Source organism: Schistocerca nitens, chromosome 10 (genome assembly GCF_023898315.1).
Source record: "Schistocerca nitens isolate TAMUIC-IGC-003100 chromosome 10, iqSchNite1.1, whole genome shotgun sequence".
NCBI classification, from domain to species: Eukaryota; Metazoa; Arthropoda; class Insecta; order Orthoptera; family Acrididae; genus Schistocerca; species Schistocerca nitens.
The window spans coordinates 82,765,616-82,785,293 of record NC_064623.1 but is presented as its reverse complement, the minus strand read 5'-3'; the positions used below and the strand labels follow the sequence as shown (position 1 = coordinate 82,785,293).

Below are 19,678 nucleotides of genomic sequence, written 5' to 3'. Positions count from 1 at the left end.
CCAGACTGCAGCGCCTTTAACCGCACGGCCACTTCGGCCGGCCCCATTTCTTATCAGACTCTCTGTTTGCCCATTGTATGTTAAGATCCTTTTAGCCTCTTCAACAGACTGGCATATCAAATTAAAATTTATTTCACATACTGAGGTCTATAGTCCCTTGACGGTGTAAAAATTTGAGCTTCTAAGTCAGTGAAATCAAAAGGTACGGTCATTTATGTCAAGTGATTTGAAATTCGCAAACTCACTCATAAAAACCTGTATGGTGCTCCCCGTTGACCTGGAATCATGAAATTTGACAAACGCCAATGTTTCACAGTATAATTAAAGGAAAAAATCCGAAAATTGTCAATCTGTAATTATGCCACACAAAAAATATTTCTTTTGTTATTCGTTATCGCACTTCAGACGTAAAAATAAAACTTTCTCGAAAATCTTGGAATTCCCCTGACCGATATCTTCCCAGTATCAAAGTCGCTAATCGGCAAAAATCGTCGAGATCCTCGATACCCAGGGTGGATGAACTGTCAACACACCTAATTAAATTTGCGCGGAACCCTCAAAGCGCTGTGGATATTGCCCTATACTCATCTGTCTTCTTTCCACTTCACTTCACTGACCCCTACTATATCTAGACTGAGCGTTTGCACTTCCCTTTCCAGATTTTCTAGTTTCCCTACCATGTTCAGGCTTCTGACATTCCACGCCCCGACTCGTAGAACGTTATCCTTTCGTTCATTATTCAGTCTTTTTCTCATGGTAACCTCTCCCTTGGCAGTTCCCTCCTGGAGATCCGAATGGGGGACTATTCCGGAATCTTTTGCCAATAGAGAGATCATCATGACACTTTTTCAGTTACACGTTCCGTGTCTTTAATGCAGTGGTTTCCATTGCCATCTGCATCCGTACCTGAGAAAAAGGCAGTCGAAGTTTTCGACGAATTTACATGACTTTTAGAGCGTAACTGTCTTAGCCGAAATAGTGACACAGTGGCTAGCGTCGCGCATCTCATCTCTTGCATCCCATGTTATAAACTCGATTATTGTTTGTATTTTATTTTATTTTTATTTTGTCATTTATGTATCCATGTCCGTGTAAGGATACTACAGTGATGTTTGGTTCACAATGTCACACATTTATTATACGTCTAATATATGTGTGTATGGTATTTTCAGCCCGCATCTCGTGGTCGTGCGGTAGCGTTCTCGCTTCCCACGCCCGGGTTCCCGGGTTCGATTCCCGGCGGGGTCAGGGATTTTCTCTGCCTCGTGATGGCTGGGTGTTGTGTGCTGTCCTTAGGTTAGTTAGGTTTAAGTAGTTCTAAGTTCTAAGGGACTGATGACCATAGCTGTTAAGTCCCATAGTGCTCAGAACCATTTGAACCATTTTTTTTTTTTGTATTTTCAGGAGCTACAATCATTTTAATTTTCATATTTTTATATTTAATTCTTATATTAATGCTTATATTTTATTCTGACGGTTATTCTTCTGAAAGAAGATGACGCCGATCGTAGAAACATTCGAAATATAGAGATTCCGAACACCACGTGCGTCGCATGAAGACAATTTTGCCACAATGACATTTCTTCGTATGATTCTCATTCGTGAAAGAAACATCGTCAAAACTGCTGAAGGTTTCACGGGTTGGCAATAGTTTCGCGGCAAACCACACATAATGGATCACTTTCCGAAAACTGGCGCTTGCAATTGATTATGAATCAAGACACTGTAAGGGATTTCATCAAAAACAATTTAAAATAATTTTCCATTTCATTTATTTTTTAAAATTTATTTACCAGACATACAATTAGTAAACAAATAAGGACAACGTTATTTCAATACACATTGGAAAACATTCGTGTAGTAATTTTCTACGGGCGCGGGTAGGTAAATGGAAAAACAAAAATAAAAATAGAAATCGGGTTAGGAACACGGGGTGCTTAGGCTGAACTGTTTACTTGCTTAAAGGCACTCAGAGTACCTCGAAAATTTTGACCGTCGATTTCTCAGAAACGGTCGAGTATCGACGGATAAGCCGAGACATGTGTTTATTTATTTTGACCCCTTTCCTGCAAAGCTAAGTTTCTGGGAAATTAGGTTATGGCAGTTGTCGTATTCTCCTCGTGAGTGTAGATGCATGGGCTGCGCGCCTGAGTCCGATCCAGACAGTTAATTAGCCATATCGATAACACGTCGACGGTAACGAGCCTTAGGCGCAGGGGTGTGGCAGCTGCTAACACAGACTGTACCCCTTATTAACGATTCCTGGTGTGTTCTGGGCGAAGGTAAACAGCGTGGAGCTGAACTGAGGGTACGTCTCGGGGACGACGAGCTCTTGGTACGAACCAGAACAACAGTTCTACCACATGGAGAACTCTTCAGGATACACGTCACAGACTTCCTAACTTGCGCTTGTAACCAAACATTAGAAGGTAATTTGAATGAAATATTCTCTCCGTGTGAGTTGTTTCGCTGTCAGGAAAGAAACTTTGTACGAGCTCAAACTTTTGTCTTATGGTAGTCACCGCGGAGCCAAAAAAATAATATTGCGGCATCACTTCAAAACAAATTAGTCCGTTTTTTCTTCCCTAAATAATCTGAAGTAATTGCATTTGTTTTCTGTTACCGTAATGTGTAATTATGAGATGATGTCAGTCACTACGTGCTCTATATGTACTCGTACATAAATTTCGTTTTAATCGCGAGCCGTGCAACTTACAAAATATAGCGCTGGCAGCATGTCGCGTGCACCAAACGTCAATAATATGAAAATAAATACGTGGACCAAGCAGCGTGCGCGTTGTGGGTGGCGGAAGGGCGTGTCCGCTTCTGTAACATTCAGAAATAAACACAAAAAGTGCTATATACGTTTAGGACGCGTTACTCCTTTAATCCTGTACGTATGGTCGAAGTAGGGGCGTGAGGAGACGCTCTGTGGGTGTGTTATGCTGTGAAGCAGTTTCGATGCCGGACTGTGTCCATCGTGCGAACCTGAGCGTAACGTGCCCCCTTAACTGCAGTTTATTCTATAAATAACTGGGATAACTGTTCCAGCGTCTCGCCGAAAATTCGGAAAACATTCCGAGAGTGGTGCTACGGAAACGGCACATTTCTTTTGTGTGAGCCTGTGCATATATATATATATATATATATATATATATATATATATATATATATATATATATATATATATATATATATATATATTGTGGGGGGGGGAGGGGTTGGAACATTTGAGGGAAAAAAGAAATCGGTTTAGTTGTATCCTATTAAACAAGTTAACAAGTGGTTTTCCACAATAAAAACTGACGTTGGACATGTGGAGCAGCTACACTAATTTTATGAATTTCTTGCTCGTCTCTTACACTTCGTATTGACTGACTTCCGCGTCCCTGCCAGGTCGAAGATCCTCGGTAATATGGGACTGCTTCAATTTTAAATGTAAAACCATTGTTCTCCGTCATTTCCTGCTGTATAATTTATGAACGAATGCACTGAAGTCAACAGTGTTTCAGTTTCACGACAATTTTCACATTTAATGCATTTGTAGCTCAACAGTAAAATATTTAAATAAAATGAGCACTTGCTTACTGCAAATTTTATGTGAAAAATAAATAAAGTTTTTGATCTTTAGAATATTTCGTTGTCTATTTTTTTAAACACGCTACGTCTACATATCACAGTAAATAAATAATCTACTTTCGTCACCATGTTCTTGATTAAACGCTGCCAGTTTCGAAGAACTTCAAATTCGATCTCCAGGCATTTTAACATCGACAGTTACATGTATATGGAAAACTACAATCAGCCCCCAATATCAGCCTTGGGCTCTGGCGCTACGAAGCTTGATAACAAAATCCTGATATTCAACGTTGAAATTGAATGTCGAGGATTCGTTTCGAAACTTGGATCGCGGAAAAAGAGTTGTGAAAGGTTTATAGAATAGGTTTTCCCTTTTGTAATTATTAGACTTTTTCACGAAGGACCAACAGGAATTCAGTAAAAACAGAATCTAGATGAGCTTATTTTTTTGTGACTTCCCGTGGCAGCTATTAATTACAGTTCTTCTTCTGCCAGGATATCCTTTATAAATGCTACCAATTTCTGAGGGAAAAAGCGACAATGGAATATAGCGTATTCCGTACCCAAATATTCAAGTGAAAACATTTCAAGTGAAATAATTATTACCGTCTTCAAGTCCTTTATTATCTGTTAAAATCGAGGCGTGACAACAAGTCTTGTTCTTCAGCAACGACAACGGACACAGAAAAAGGCGTATTTGTCGCTCAGTTCACAGTGTAGATGTTGCAACATCGAACGATCGTGACGGAAATAAACATCAGTCCTCTTCGATCTCGTGCAAGAAAACGCCAAAGAGCGGTCTCTGCAGCATTTGTTATCGTCGGCAGCTGGAAATTATTCGTTTCGTTTTTCGTTAGCAGATGCTAACCTAGGTTTTTGTGCATAATGTATATTCATATACAATACTTCGTAATCAACGCCGCAGCAAGAGCGCGCTTTAAAAAAGAAAATACGGCTGCACTTGGGGACGGCCGTATAATAAATTTATGTATGTATGTATGTAGCTGCCTCGTTTGGCGGGTCGCTAACGCACGCCTGTGTTCGTTTGTGTTCGCAGGACTCGGCCTCCCAGAGAACGCGGGGAAGGACTTCTCTGCGGACGGCCTGGGCTTCAACAAGAAGAAGAAGAAGAAGAGGCGGCACAGGTTTGTCCACACATAAGTCTGTCCTTCTACTGACATGTAAGGGGCGATCAAAAAGTTTCCGTTTGAACAGTCCAGGATCGGTATGCCAACCAGGTAAAATCAACGTGAGCATTGAGGCAATCGTCCCACCGGCACATCGGGTTTGATATACTCGTTTAGTTAAACACCGTGTCCTGTTGGGTGAAGAAGATTGTAACTGCCCCCGCTGCACATCCTCATCCGACAGGAATTGGCTACCCTTCAAGACCTTTTCAAGGAAAGGCGTGATAATCGCATGGAGAGAAATCAGGACTTGAGTTCATCTATATCTACATCTACATCCATGCTCCGCAAGTCACCAGACGGTGTTTGGCGGAGGGTACCCTGAGTACCTCTATCGGTTCTCCCTTCTATTCCAGTCTCTTATTGTTCGTGGAAAGAAAGATTGTCGGTATGCCTCTGTGTGGGCTCTAATCTCTCTGATTTTATCCTCATGTCTCTTCGCGAGATATACGTAGGAGAGAGCAATATACTGCTTGACTCCTCGGAGAAGGTATGTTCTCGAAACTTCAACAAAAGCCCGTACCGAGCTACTGAGCGTCTCTCTTGCAGAGTCTTCCACTGGAGTTTATCTATCATCTCTGTAACACTTTCGCGGTTACTAAATGATCCTGTAACAAAGTGCGCTGCTGTCCGTTGGATCTTCTCTATCTCTTCTATCAACCCTATCTGGTACGAATCCCACACTGGTCAGCAGTATTCAAGCAGTGGGCGAACAAGTGTACTGTAACCTACTTCCTTTGTTTTCGGACTGCATTTCCTTAGGATTCTTCCAATGAATCTCAGCCAGGCATCTGCTTTACCGATGATTAATTTTATATGATCATTCCATTTTAAATCACTCCTAATGCCTATGGAATTAACTGCTTCCAGTTGCTGACCTGCTATATTGTAGCTAAATGATAAATGATCTTTCTTTCTCTGTATTCGGAGCACATTAGACTTGCCTACATTGGGATTCAATGGCCATTCCCTGCACCATGCGTCAATTCGTTGCAGATTCTCCTGCACCTCAGTACAATTTTCCATTGTTACAACCTCTCGAATACTACAGTATCATCCGCAAAAAGCCTCAGTGAACTTCCGATATTGGCGTAACTTTTGCTAATAATGATGACATATGGTGGAGGGCGCTAAACAACAAGTTCATCAGCGTCCGTAAATTTTGCATTACGACATTTGCGGTATGGGGACGTGCATTATCATGAAGCCGCTGCACCCCTTGTCACGCATCATTCCACAACGGCGGTTTCCCATAGATATGGTGCCCCATATACATTCTTTATTCCCCAGTGGATGTCCACCTGTGTTCGTCCTACGGCAGCCAGAAAAAAATAGCCGCACGTTGGTCCTCTTCTGGCGCATTTGGTATTAGCGTCGCCCTAGTTCGCGTTTCCACATTTACCGCACGCACGTAGGAAAGACACGAATGCCACACTAATCCCTTGCCTACTTGTCGGTGCTTATATACCGAGCCGTCCGCTGGGGCCGAGTGGTTCTAGCCGCTTCAGTCCTGAACCGCGCTGCTGCTACGGTCGCAGGTTCGAATCCTTCCTCGGGCATGGGTGTGTGTGATGTCCTTTGGTTAGCTAGGTTTAAGTAGTTCTAAGTCTTGGGGACTGATGATCTCAAATGCTAAGTCCCATAGTGCTTAGAGCCATTTGAACCATTTATATACCGACATGGGTGAGGGGTCGCGTTACGTTGAATATACGCTGCGGGGTCGCCCTCAGACGGAAACATTATGATCGCTCTATATATATATATATATATATATATATATATATATATATATATATATATATATATATATATATATATATATCCCGGAGAACAGACTTCCACGGTACAACGGTACAAAGAAACACAGCAGAGGAAAGGGAATACAGTACTGACTATAGCACATGTTGAAAGTGCCCACCATTCATCCCTTGGCACTTTTGGGTCATGGTCAACAAGTTGCTGAATGTGGATCGAAGCTGGACTCCTGGAGTTGCTGCAGTCTCATCCGGAATGTTCTGCTGCACTTCTGGAAGACTACGAGGATTGTTCAAAGAAATGGTCCTGAGCACTATGGGACTTAACATCTTAGGTCATCAGTCCTCTAGTCTTAGAACTACTTAAACCTAACTAACCTAAGGACATCACACACATCCATGCCCGAGGCAGGATTCGAACCTGCGACCGTAGCAGCAGCGCGGTTCAGGACTGAAGCGCCTATAACCACTCTGCCACAGCGGCCGTCTTGGGGGCAGTTGCTACAGCCTGTTGGAAGTAACTGTAGGTATCTTCCTTCTCCGTTAATGCTGCCACAATCGGTTTCAAAATTTGGTAACGTGAGACACCGAAGTCAGCGTCTGATGAAAGAAAATGGAACCAATAATGTGGCGTGCAGACGGTGCACACCAAACCCCATCTTCCTGACCATGCAGTGGTGTTTCATTGAAGTATTCTGCGCTGCCCAGAACCTGTCATTCTGTGAGTTGACATAACCACTCAGGTGAAACCAGGCTTTGTCAGACATAAGGAACAGATCCGTGTCCAAGTCATTCACTATTATCTCAGTGAACAGCCACTCACAAAACTTGAGTCACTGAGGAGTATCTGCCGGTTTTAATGCCATGTTTTTCGAGTTGTGCAAAACAGATCATGTCTGATGCCATTTTCGGACTAAGCGTTGCTGGCACTTTGACACCATTAAACTTGTCAGCAAACAACTGACCACACCGTTTCCACGATTTTGTTGTCACGTAACTTTCCACAACAAACACGCTGCTCCATTTGAGTACCGTCTTCCCCGTTACACTGCTTCACTCACATTTACGCAAACCGCACTGCGCTCTGAACCTGTGTGGATCACCTGGCGGGCGTACAAATGGTGTGCACGTCACGAGTTGTGGTTATATGCATGCATTCCCGTCCAATCGTTTCCACTCTTCCGGGCCTCTTTTATTTGCCCCACCCTGTAGCATATATATATAATTTCTGTAAAAGCAAACTGGTTGTTGTGTGTAGTTAATCAAGTCATTTTATCTCCTGACGAGTTCTCTATGTGGGAGCACATCTGTGAAATTTTCGAAGAAATTTTTGTTTCGTAGATCTCTTTGCTCATTTAGAATATTATTCGGATCCCTTTTCACGTGGTTAAAGATACCTACTTCGCCAACGATGTTGACATATCTGCCTGTGTCAGCTGTGTGTAACATCGTCAGCCACTGTGAGATGCCCTTCATTCTTTGAGATGTGTGCTGAACGCTGATGGATTATTTTCACTATTATTCACATATTCACAAACTGTCGTTTTAAAATTTCTCCCTGTTTGGCACATATTATATATTGTTTTGCAGATGTTACTTTTAGTTTATGAACTCCAGATCAAGGCCGGCCGAAGTGGCCTTGCGGTTCTAGGCGCTGCAGTCTGGAACCGCGAGACCGCTACGGTCGCAGGTTCGAATCCTGCCTCGGGCATGGATGTGTGTGATGTCCTTAGGTTAGTTAGGTTTAACTAGTTCTAAGTTCTAGGGGACTAATGACCTCACAAGTTGAGTCCCATAGTGCTCAGAGCCATTTGAATTTGAACTCCAGATCAAGAAAATATTGTAGATTGGTCTAGTGACGGGCATATGTGTGCTCTTATTGTGTTCTGTGTCCAGAATCCGATTTTTAAAGGACATACTGGATTATATACACAGTGAATTTCTACAGTATCACATCTCCAACCCTTCGCTTCTCTTATCTTCCGGTTTTCTCACTGTCCGTCATTCAGTATCATACAATGCTTTGCTCCGAAAGTACATTCTCAGAACTTTCTTCCTCAAGTTCTTCATATGTTTTTTTTCTTCCAAGTTGCCCGCATCTCGTGGTCGTGCGGTAGCGTTCTCGCTTCCCACGCCCGGGTTCCCGGCTTCGATTCCCGACGGGGTCAGGGATTTTCTCTGCCTCGTGATGGCTGGGTGTTGTGTGATGTCCTTAGGTTAGTTAGGTTTACGTAGTTCTAAGTTCTAGGGGACTGATGACCATAGATGTTAAGTCCCATAGTGCTCAGAGCCATTTGAACCATTTTCTTCCAAGTTGGTTAAATTACTTTAGTTCATTTACTTCTAGGTCACCAAGTTTGGTTTTTCGCCAATCTAGTTTCTAAATCTACAAACACTATAAAAATAGGTTTTCCTTTCTTTAATCTATGTTCTAAGGTGAGTCGTAGTGGCATCGTTGCCACGTGTGTTCCTACATTTCTCCGTAATCCAAACTGATCTTCCTTTCTTTTCTGTACTTCTGTAAATATTCTAAAGTAAGTTTTAGCGGCATCGTTGCCTCGGGTGTTCCAACATTTCTTCGGAATCCAAACTGATCTTCCTTTCTTTTCTGTTCTTCTGTAAATAATTCGTGTCAGTATAGTAGTATAGCTAAAAGGAAAATGTATGTGTAAGACGGTTTGCTTGGCTTTGTGTGCACAGGACCATCTTCACGAGCTACCAGCTGGAGGAACTGGAGAAGGCGTTCAAGGAGGCGCACTATCCGGACGTGTACGCTCGCGAGATGCTGTCGCTCAAGACGGACCTGCCCGAGGACAGGATACAGGTACCGTGCCGAACGTTTCGAGGTCCCACAACCAGCACTCACGTATCTAGCGTGAGTGAAAAGACGACGACAGAAATGAAGAAGGCGCCATGCGAGCAGGAGCAACGCAAAAGCTCCATCTTATTTGCAGTTTTGTGTATCGATTGAAAGCACGTTGACCCCTCTTACTCCTTTTTGGATTAAAGCCTAGCAGGCCCCTACATAACTGATATCACCTCACTAAAAATGCCCTGAAAATATTGCTCCTTTTATACAAAATTTTGATTCATTACTCGTTCTGACTGTTATCTGATTTATATACTCAGCAGTAGGAAAGAGTTACATAGTGCAACGAGAAATTTAAGTGAGTGCAACATTACAATCAGTACACTCAAACCTGCTGATACTATCTGAGAGTATAGCAGCAGTCCGCCCTTATGGTGAAGACAGGTACAATTAGGAGGTAACATCTTACTTTGTACTGTCTAACACCCATTCACAGTGAGCACAGATCACTGTAATTACTCCGAGCATATTCAGTTTCAGCACGAATGCTCGAAGAACTCAGTAACAAATATCTACCTTACATTTGTTGTAAAATGCATGCAAAAAATTAAAAATATTTCTGCTGATGGTAGCTTTTCTGAAAAATGGTTCTGCTGGAGGCATCCAGCATTCTCAGCAACGACAGCAGTAACTTCTTCAAGAATTCTTGGCGCAACTGCCCGTCGGCTTCTCCCAGAGGCAGTTCTCAAATGATGAGCTAATTCGAGCTTCCGAGTCACGTCCTTCAACCCCAGTGCGGAAAGAGGACATCACCATATTTGTTCAATGCGTCAGTACTCGCGAAGAGCAGTAGCAATGTTGCTATTGTTTTGATGAAACAGCTTTACTAGTAAAGTGCTGCTCATCCTTGTCCAGACGCACGTTTACTGTATGCAACTGTAATCAACACTGATCTTGTGTTTCAACCCTGCGTCGCCGTACCAGTAGCGGCGCCTAACGGCACGTCATGACACTAACAGTACAAACAACATAATCCTGCAGCAGGCAATCTGAACATCTTTCCTATAAAGTTCGGTACCCGCACGGTAAATAGAGCACAAGCAGAGACAGTTTAATTATAACCAACCCGTACATCAATTGCTCCAAAAGACTTTTCTACAAAAAAAAGGAGAAACAAAGCAGATTTCATTTGGAAAAGGCGATTTGAAAGAGGCAGAGTGGTCGCAACTGATCTCGGGTTTATAAAACAGCGGCGAGTTGAAAAGAATTGCAGGGTGTTTATAAATTAGTTTAAAACAAATGTGTGTGAAATCTGATGGGATTTAACTGCTAAGGTCATCAGTTTCTAAGCTTACTCACTACTTAACCTAAATTATTCTAAGGACAAACATACACACCCATGCCCGAGGGAGGACTCGAACCTCCGCCGGGACCAGCCGCACATAAATTAAGTTATACGAAAGTAAACTTTAATCGTGAAAAGGTTAATTAACTTACAGAAATGTTTGGTACGGCACTGAGTGCAGTATATCTTCCAGATTTACTCAAGCTGAACACTGATAATTGCCGACGTTCCCGCTAGGTGGCATGCACGAATGTGTCATTCCAGCCGTCATCATGGAGTCGTATAACGATGCAGAGGTTGCGCAGTGCTGTTTACGGTTTCATGAATCCAGATCCGCTGTTACAGATCAGAGCCAATTCAGGACTAGATATCGCAGATCACCACCGCAAAGGCAAACTGTTGTTAATCGGGGCAACTGTTTCACCGAAACTGGCTGTGTATCACATAGGGCATCGGGTCAGGAACGGACATCAGTCTCTGACGCAGCGACTGAACAAGTTCGGCAGTCTTACGTTCGGAGTCCGGGTATATCAACGAGACACGCCAGATTAGAATTGAATGTGCCTAGCGTTACAGTGTGGAAGGTATTACGAAAACGCCTGTCATCCAAACCTTAAAATTTGGAACTGTTACAAGTTTTAAGACTGTAAGTAGGCTGTTTAGGTTTTTTTATTGGTAACGCCACCTCTGTATGAAAATCACTGGCTGTGCTGTGTGCAGTCTGTGGCTGCTTTGCATTGTTGTAATACTCGCCATTGTAGTGTTAGGCAGCTGGCTGTGAACAGCGCGTAGCGTTGGGCAGTTGGAGGTGAGCCGCCAGCAGTGGTGGATGTGGGGAGAGAGATGGCGGAGTTTTGAAATTTGTCATGAACTGCTCTATATATATATATATATATATATATATATATATATATATATATATATATATATATATATGATATCAAGGTAAATACATTGTTTGTTCTCTATTAATATCGTTCATTTGGTAACTATCCCTATCAGTAGTTAGTGCCTTCCATAGTTTGAATCTTTTATTTAGTTGGCAGTAGTGGCGCTTGCTGTATTGCAGTAGTGGGAGTAACCAAGATTTTTGTGAGGTAAGTGATTTGTGAAAGGTATAGTTAATGTTAGTCAGGGCCATTCTTTTGTAGGGATTTTTTTGAAAGTCAGATTGCGTTGCGCTAAAAAAAAGAATATTGTGTGTCAGGTTTAAGCACAGTCGTGTAGAATTGTTCTAAGGGGACGTTTCAAGACAAACCGACGAAGGAAAAGGAGCTAAGTTTTGTGTAGAAATGTGTAACAAAATGCAGACTGAAGATGATTTTCTTAATAAAATTGTGATCAGTGACGGAGCCACTTGCCATACCTGCGATAAAGTGAATCGGCATCATGTTTGGATGGGAGGTTAGCAGAAACCACGTAATCGAATATGCATGGCGCTCGCCTATGCCAGACGTTTTTTCCACTGTAAGCTGTTACAAGATTTACGCCCCTTTCTTTTTTGCTGAGTCGAGTGTAACTGGCCATTGTACCTGGACATGCCTCATGATTATCTGATGTCCGAAACGGACAGACAGACAAGCAAAAATTCTAAAAATAATCGTTTTGGCTTCTATTGCTGTTGTAAAGACCCCTCATATTGTGTTTTCTTAAATCTCTCCTATGTGCAGACATCGGCTAGTTCCAATTCTATTATACAGGGTGGTGCATTGATAGTGAGCGGGCCAAATATATCACGAAATAAGCATCAAACGAAAAACCTACAAAGAACGAAACTCGTCTAGCTTGAAGGGGGAAACCAGATGGCGCTATGGTTGGCCCGCTAGATGGCGCTGCCATAGGTCAAACGGATATCAACTGCGTTTTTTTAAATAGGAACCCCCATTTTTTATTACATATGCGTGTAGCACGTAAAGAAATATGAATGTTTTAGTTGGACCACATTTTTCGTTTTGTGATAGAAGGCGCCGTAATAGTCACAAACGTATAAGTACGTGGTATCACGTAACATCCCGCCAGTGCGGACGGTATTTGCTTCGTGATACATTACCCGTGTTAAAATGGACCGTTTAGCAATTGAGGAAAAGGTCGATATCGTGTTGATGTATGGCTATTGTGAACAAAATGCCCAACGGGCGTGTGCTATGTATGCTGCTCGGTATCCTGGACGACATCATCCAAGTGTCCGGATCGTTCGCCGGATAGTTACGTTATTTAAGGAAACAGGAAGTTTTGAGCCACATGGGGAACGTCAACCACGACCTGCAACAAATGATGATGCCCAATAGGTATTTTAGCTGCTATCGCGGCTAATCCGCACATCAATAGCACACAAATTGCGCGAGAATCGGAAGTCTCAAAAACGACGGTGTTCTGCCACTGCGCACAAGAGAAATTACGGGACGACGACAGACGACAGATTTTTTGCACGCGTTCTATTTAGCGACGAAGCGTCATTCACCAACAGCGGTAACGTAAACCAGCATAATATGCACTATTGGGCAACTGAAAATCCACGATGGCTGCGACAAGTGAAACATCAGCGACCTTGGCGGGTTAATGTATGGTGCGGCATTATGGGAGGAAGGATAATTGGTCCCCATTTTATCGATGGTAATCTAAATGGTTCAATGTATGCTGATTTGCTACGTAATGTTCCACCGGTGTTACTACAAGATGTTTCACTGCATGACAGAATGGCGATGTACTTCCGACGTGATGGATGTCCGGCACATAGCTCTCGTGCGGTTGAAGCGGTATTGAATCGTATATTTCATGACAGGTGGATTGGTCGTCGAAGCACCATACCATGGCCCGCACGTTCACCGGATCTGACGTCCCCGGATTTCTCTCTGTGGGGAAAGTTGAAGGACATTTGCTATGGTGATCCACCGACAACGCCTGACAACATGTGTCAGTGCATTGTCAATGCATGTGCGAAGATTACGGAAGGTGAAGTACTCGCTGTTAGCAAGAATGTCGCTACACTTATTGCCAAATGCATTGAGGTTGACGGCCATCATTTTGAGCATTTATTGCATCAATGTGGTATTTACAGGTAATCACGCTGTAACAGCATGCGTTCTCAGAAATTTATTAAAAAACTATATTAAAAAACTAAAAACGCGCCTCGATTGCGAAAAAAGCACCTAGTGTTAACCCAGGTTTCGGCGCAGATAACTACACCTTCTTCAGAACAACAATAAAACCCTCAAGTGCCTAAGAAGACCTTTGTCAGTAATTAAAAGAACACCATAGCTATACATTTAGAAACGAAAAAGAAAAGGAAAACTCAAACAGTACATATGTACAAAGTCAAAACCACTACCACTGGAGCGTACACTATCAAGTTAAGTAGTGGTTTTGACTTTGTACATATGTACTGTTTGAGTTTTCCTTTTCTTTTTCGTTTCTAAATGTATAGCTATGGTGTTCTTTTAATTACTGACAAAGGTCTTCTTAGGCACTTGAGGGTTTTATTGTTGTTCTGAAGAAGGTGTAGTTATCTGCGCCGAAACCTGGGTTAACACTAGGTGCTTTTTTCGCAATCGAGGTGGGTTTTCACTTTTTTAATATATTAACCAACGATTGCTGACGCGCTGCGATGTTGAAGGTTCTCAGAAATGATAAGTTCACAAAGGTACGTGTATCAGATTGCAACAACCGAAATAAAATGTTCAAACGTACCTACGTTCTGTATTTTAATTTAAAAAAACCTACCCGTTACCAACTGTTCGTCTAAAATTGTGAGCCATATGTTTGCGACTATTACAGCGCCATCTATCACAAAGCGAAAAAAGTGGTCCAACTGAAACGTTCATATTTGTTTGCCTACTACACGAATATGTGATAAAAATGGGGGTTCCTATTTAAAAAAAGAAACGTAGTTGATATCCGTTTGATCTATGGCAGCGCCATCTAGCGGGCCAATCATAGCGCCGTCTCGTTTCCCCCGTCAAGCTAGACAAGTTTTGTTCTTTGCAGTTTTTTCGTTTGACGCTTATTTCTGGAGATATTTGGCCCGGTCAGGGTCAATTGGCGACTCTGGGCACAGCCTATGCAGTAGGTAGATGCTGCGGCTCTCGTCTGTCGTGTTAGCACATACCAGAGCGAGAGTTTTCCAGGTTGCAGTACTTGGGAACGGGACGGGGACTTTGTAGGCAGCGTGTGGTGTTCCTGACCGTAGGCAGAGGCTGTCTCCTCCCTAACCCTTCCGGCCGGCCGGGGCCGGCGCTGCGTGTTTCCGCCCACCCTGCACGCTCCACGCAGCAGACACTCCGCAGCTGCGACACTATTAGCAGTTAGAGCGGCCAGCCGGCGGCGCGAAGAGGACGCGCCAGAGTGGGCGGGCGCCGGCAGCTGCGTCCGTCCGCCAACGAGGCCAGCGGAACGACACAGCACTGGCACGGGAAAAACCGATAGCGCTATGTTAGTTCCCAATAAACGGTATTGTTTGGTCTCGATTACAACGGGTCTTTTTTATTCTTTACTGATAACCGGATGATCCAAAGAAGAGCGGCGCGTTTCGTCACAGGGTTATTTGGTAAGCGTGATAGTGTTACAGAGATGTTTAGCAAACTCAAATGGCAGACTCTGAAAGAGAGGCGCTCTGCATCGCGGTGTAGCTTGGTCGCCAGGTTTCGAGAGGGTGCGTTTCTGGAAGAAGTATCGAATATATTGCTTCCCCGTACTTATATCTCCCGAGGAGATCACGCACGTAAAATTAGAGAGATTCGAGCGCGCGGAGGCTTTCCGGCAGTCGTTCTTCCCGCGAACCATACGCGACTGGAATAGGAAACGGAGGTAATGACAGTGGCACGTAAAGTGCCCTCCGCCACACACCGTTGGGTGGCTTGCGGAGTATAAATGTAGATGTAGATAAAAAAAACCGAAGTATCAATTAGCTGTAGCAGCAGTGCTAAAATATTTCGTTTTTAAATAAACCTTTTTTTTAAAAAACATCGAGTAAATTTTATTCGTAAGACTTCCATTGCTTTGAATTATTACTTTGTTATAGGATATGGGAAAAGCGATCAGTGCTATTTTAATAACAATGCCGACAGAAGCGAGCAACACTTGCTGAGACAATAATGTCCCTCCTACGATGTGCCGTGGCCAGTTGAATGGTACGCATGTACATGGTGTGAGAGAGATTTGTCCATCTGGTCAGTGCGCCAGTTTCTCGCTGCCGTCGCTGGATATCTGTTGTATTACGAAATTGCAGCCATCTCTAATCTGGAGACACTTTACGAAGTGATCACTTAACACTTCTGGGCTTGGTTGAAATGGCTCTGAGTACTATGGGACTTAACATCTTAGGTCATCAGTCCCCTAGAACTTAGAACTACTTAAACCTAACTAACGTAAGGACACCACACACACCCATGCCCGAGGCAGGATTCGAACCTCCGACCGTAGGAGTCCCGCGGTTCCGGACTGAAGCGCCCAGAACCGCACGGCCACTGCGGCCGGCACTTCCGGGCTGAGATGCCGTGCTCCACACGTAAGACTCTCCCCTGAAGTTTCGCCTTCGACTGCGGACAATCGGCGAACTGCAACGAGTGCGCGAGTGAGCGCCGTATATATAATCCATCCAGAGGGCGCCGCTGTCAATCACGTGACGTCAGCTGTGCTATGATCTGTGATATTGCCAACTTTCTCAATCGAAATTAATCGCTTGTCACGCTGTTGCTGCAATGTTGACATCCATATCTTGTCCAGCTTAATGCCTTCATATTTTCTATTAAAATTATTACAGGGTTTGCCAGTCTCAATGGCTTCTCTGTACATTCGCGCATCCTCGGAGGATTCCTTCCGCAGTCGAAGGCGAAACGTCAAGGGAGAGTCTTATGTATGGACCACGGTATCTCATCCCGGAAGTGTTAGGTGATGACAACACCTGCCGTAAAGCCTTCATTCCATGAACTTTACGAAGTGGTTACCAATGCAGTACTGCCGGCCTCGGTGGTCTAGCGGTTCTGGCGCTGCAGTCCGGAACCGCGGGACTGCTACGGTCGCAGGTTCGAATCCTGCCTCGGGCATGGGTGTGTGTGATGTCCTTAGGTTAGTTAGGTTTAAGTAGTTCTACGTTCTAGGGGACTTATGACCCAAGATGTTGAGTCCCATAGTGCTCAGAGCCATTTGAACCATTTTGAATGAAGTACTCCCTTTAAAAGATTAAGAACGCGAGCAGCCACAATAACCTTGTGACATTACACAAGGAGTAACGTAGTTCATTGCTTACATTAAAATTTCAAGCCGGCCGCTGTGGCCGATCGGTTCTAGGTGCTTCAGTCCGGAACCGCGCTGTTGCTACGGTCGCAGGTTCGAATCCTGCCTCGGGCATGGATGTGTGTGATGTCCTAGGTTAGTTAGGTTTAAGTAGTTCTAACTCTAGTGGACTGATGACCTCAGATGTTAAGTCCCATAGTGCTTAGAGCCATTTGAACATTTTTAAAATTTGAAAGTAGCTGATGTGTTGCCTTTAACTGGTTGTAGCCCTTGATATCGGACAAATTGACGCAAAAAACAGAGTTCTTCAACCCCAGTTTGCACCCTTTAGCACTGACTATTCCTAATACCCGAATAGGGTACGGTCTTCAATCACAACATGGTTTTAGCAGAATTTTAAAAAATTAGGATCAATAGTAGAATAATGGTAATTTTCTTTTTTTTTAGCATTCAGCCAGCGGGAAACGATGAACGGACTTTTTCTTTTTATTTGCCTATTTAGTATCTTGATGCTATATATCTTGAAAGCGGGGGAGCCGATCTCTACGTCTATTACAGAATTTAAAAAAAACTGATAATCGGTTTTTTCACAAACTGGCTATTTTGAGCGATTTTAACAGGTTAAATTGACAAACGATATAACCGATAACCGCATGTTTCAGTGATAACCGCCGTCCGCTGAGCGGACTCAGCATTACACATACACCATTCGCTCAAAAATATCCGGACACCCCTAAGTAACGTGGAACGGACCACCACATGTCATCAGAGTCCAGTCTAAAAGGATTCGGGGACTACTGCGTCGTCAGTAGAGACGCAATCGCAGCAGAATGTCGGCCAGGAGAACTCAGTCACTTCGAACGTGGGTTAGGAATTGAATGTCACCAGAGTAACAAACACGTCAGGGACATTTCGGCTCTACTGAAGCTACGCAACTCGACTCTTGGTGATATGATTGAAAAGTGGAAACGCGGAGGAACAATCGCAGCTGAAGCAGACCCTCCGCCAGTCACTTTGAATTGCAGAGCTATCATTTAGATGAAGATGTAGATATACGGGGCGATTCAAAACGAAAAGTAACAAAGAATATTCTTGTGACGGCAGTAATGACTTTGAAACTTCCTGGCAGATTAAAACTGTGTGCCCGACCGAGACTCGAACTCGGGACCTTTGCCTTTCGCGGGCAAGTGCTCTACCAACTAAGCTACCGAAGCACGACTCACGGCCGGTACTCACAGCTTTACTTCTGCCAGTATCTCGTCTCCTACCTTCCAAACTTTACAGAAGCTCTCCTGCGAACCTTGCAGAAGTTCGAGTCTCGGTCGGGCACACAGTTTTAATCTGCCAGGAAGTTTCATATCAGCGCACACTCCGCTGCAGAGTGAAAATCTCATTCAGTAATGACTTTATTTCAGAAATGCACATATAGACTGAAAGGTTAACTGCCACGGTTTCTAGTGACAGTCACAGACTTCGATGTGGGGTCTGTGTGATACACATCAGATGTCTACCCGGTACTGTATTTCCTGGAAACCCTTTCCCTGCCTGGTCAATGCAACCAGCTACCTGGTGCCTTAGCTGCTGTAAGTCCTGGAGGTACGTAAAACATGTATTTTACACAGTCTCAAAACAAAACAAAAAAAAACATGTTGGTGTAAGATCAGGTGGCCTGGTGGGCCAATACATCAACGGCACATCATTCGACCCAACACCACCAATGTAGCGCTGTGGAAGGCGTTCGTTGAGGTGACTCGTTGAGGTTATGCCAGTGTGGTGGGACTCCGTCCTGCTGCAAAATGAAGTTGGATTCCTCTCTGTCACCTGCGGCAACAACCAGAGAGAAGGCACATCGAGATACGTCGTGCCCGTAACGGTAGATTCTGCAGAGAAGGAAAGACCAAAGACAGTGGGTTATGGAACAGAAAACATTGTGTTTCTGACAACCACTCATGTTCCAGAGATCCATGCAAGTTGGGTTTTGTGTACCCCATTTTCCCAAATTAAGCATGGTCACTTTGCCACCCAAATTAAATGTAGGTTCGTCAGAGAACTCAAGCCTGTCTGCGAAACCACCAATCTCTATCCCTGCTTGAAAATCGACGCATAATAGTCTTCGTTTTGATTTATCGGTTGATTTTAGTGCCCGAAACATTTGAATTCTGTATGCCTTGAACTGCAGTCGCTTGCGCTACACACGCCGCACTGTTGGTTGCGACATACTCACTGCTCTGCTGGCGCGACGTGTGGTTTTTCTGAGGTTTCTTTCATAGATCGTGCGAACATCTTCCACCACTTCATTCTAGACACATGGCGGTCCTGTAGTTTTCTTCTTCCATATTCATCCTGTCCCCTCGAATTGCTTTGCCCATCTAACAATGCTGTGACAGTGTGGTGCAACTTTACCAATCTTGTCTCTGAACGACGATTACTGATGACATTTTTGCGTGTTCTATAACACAATGCGCCTTTTCTATTGCGGATGTCACCTTTTTTGATACTAACGCAGCCGCGCGGGGTAGCCGCGTGGTCTTAGACGCCTTGCCACGGATCGCGCGGCTCCCACCATCGGAGGTTCGACTCCTCCCTCGGGCATGGGTGTATGTGTATTGTCCTTAGCCTAAGTTAGTTTAAGTTAGATTAAATAGTGTGTAAGCCTAGGGACTGATGACCTCAGCAGTTTGGTCCCATAGGAACTTGCCACAAATTTCCAGATTTCCAAATACTAACGCCAGCGATGAACAATAACGGCCGATTTCCCATTGCTTCATTGTTG

The 19,678-nt window shown here is 43.8% G+C and overlaps 1 protein-coding gene across 1 annotated transcript in view; it reads left to right on the top strand.

The window, feature by feature from the left end:
* Nucleotides 1-19,678, top strand: part of LOC126209898 (visual system homeobox 2-like) — a 608,517-nt gene that overhangs the window by 388,276 nt on the left and 200,563 nt on the right. The window contains exons 3-4 of the mRNA XM_049939020.1: nt 4,637-4,724; nt 9,221-9,344. Coding sequence (XP_049794977.1) covers nt 4,637-4,724; nt 9,221-9,344 — 212 coding nt within the window. The remainder of the gene's footprint in view (nt 1-4,636; nt 4,725-9,220; nt 9,345-19,678) is intronic.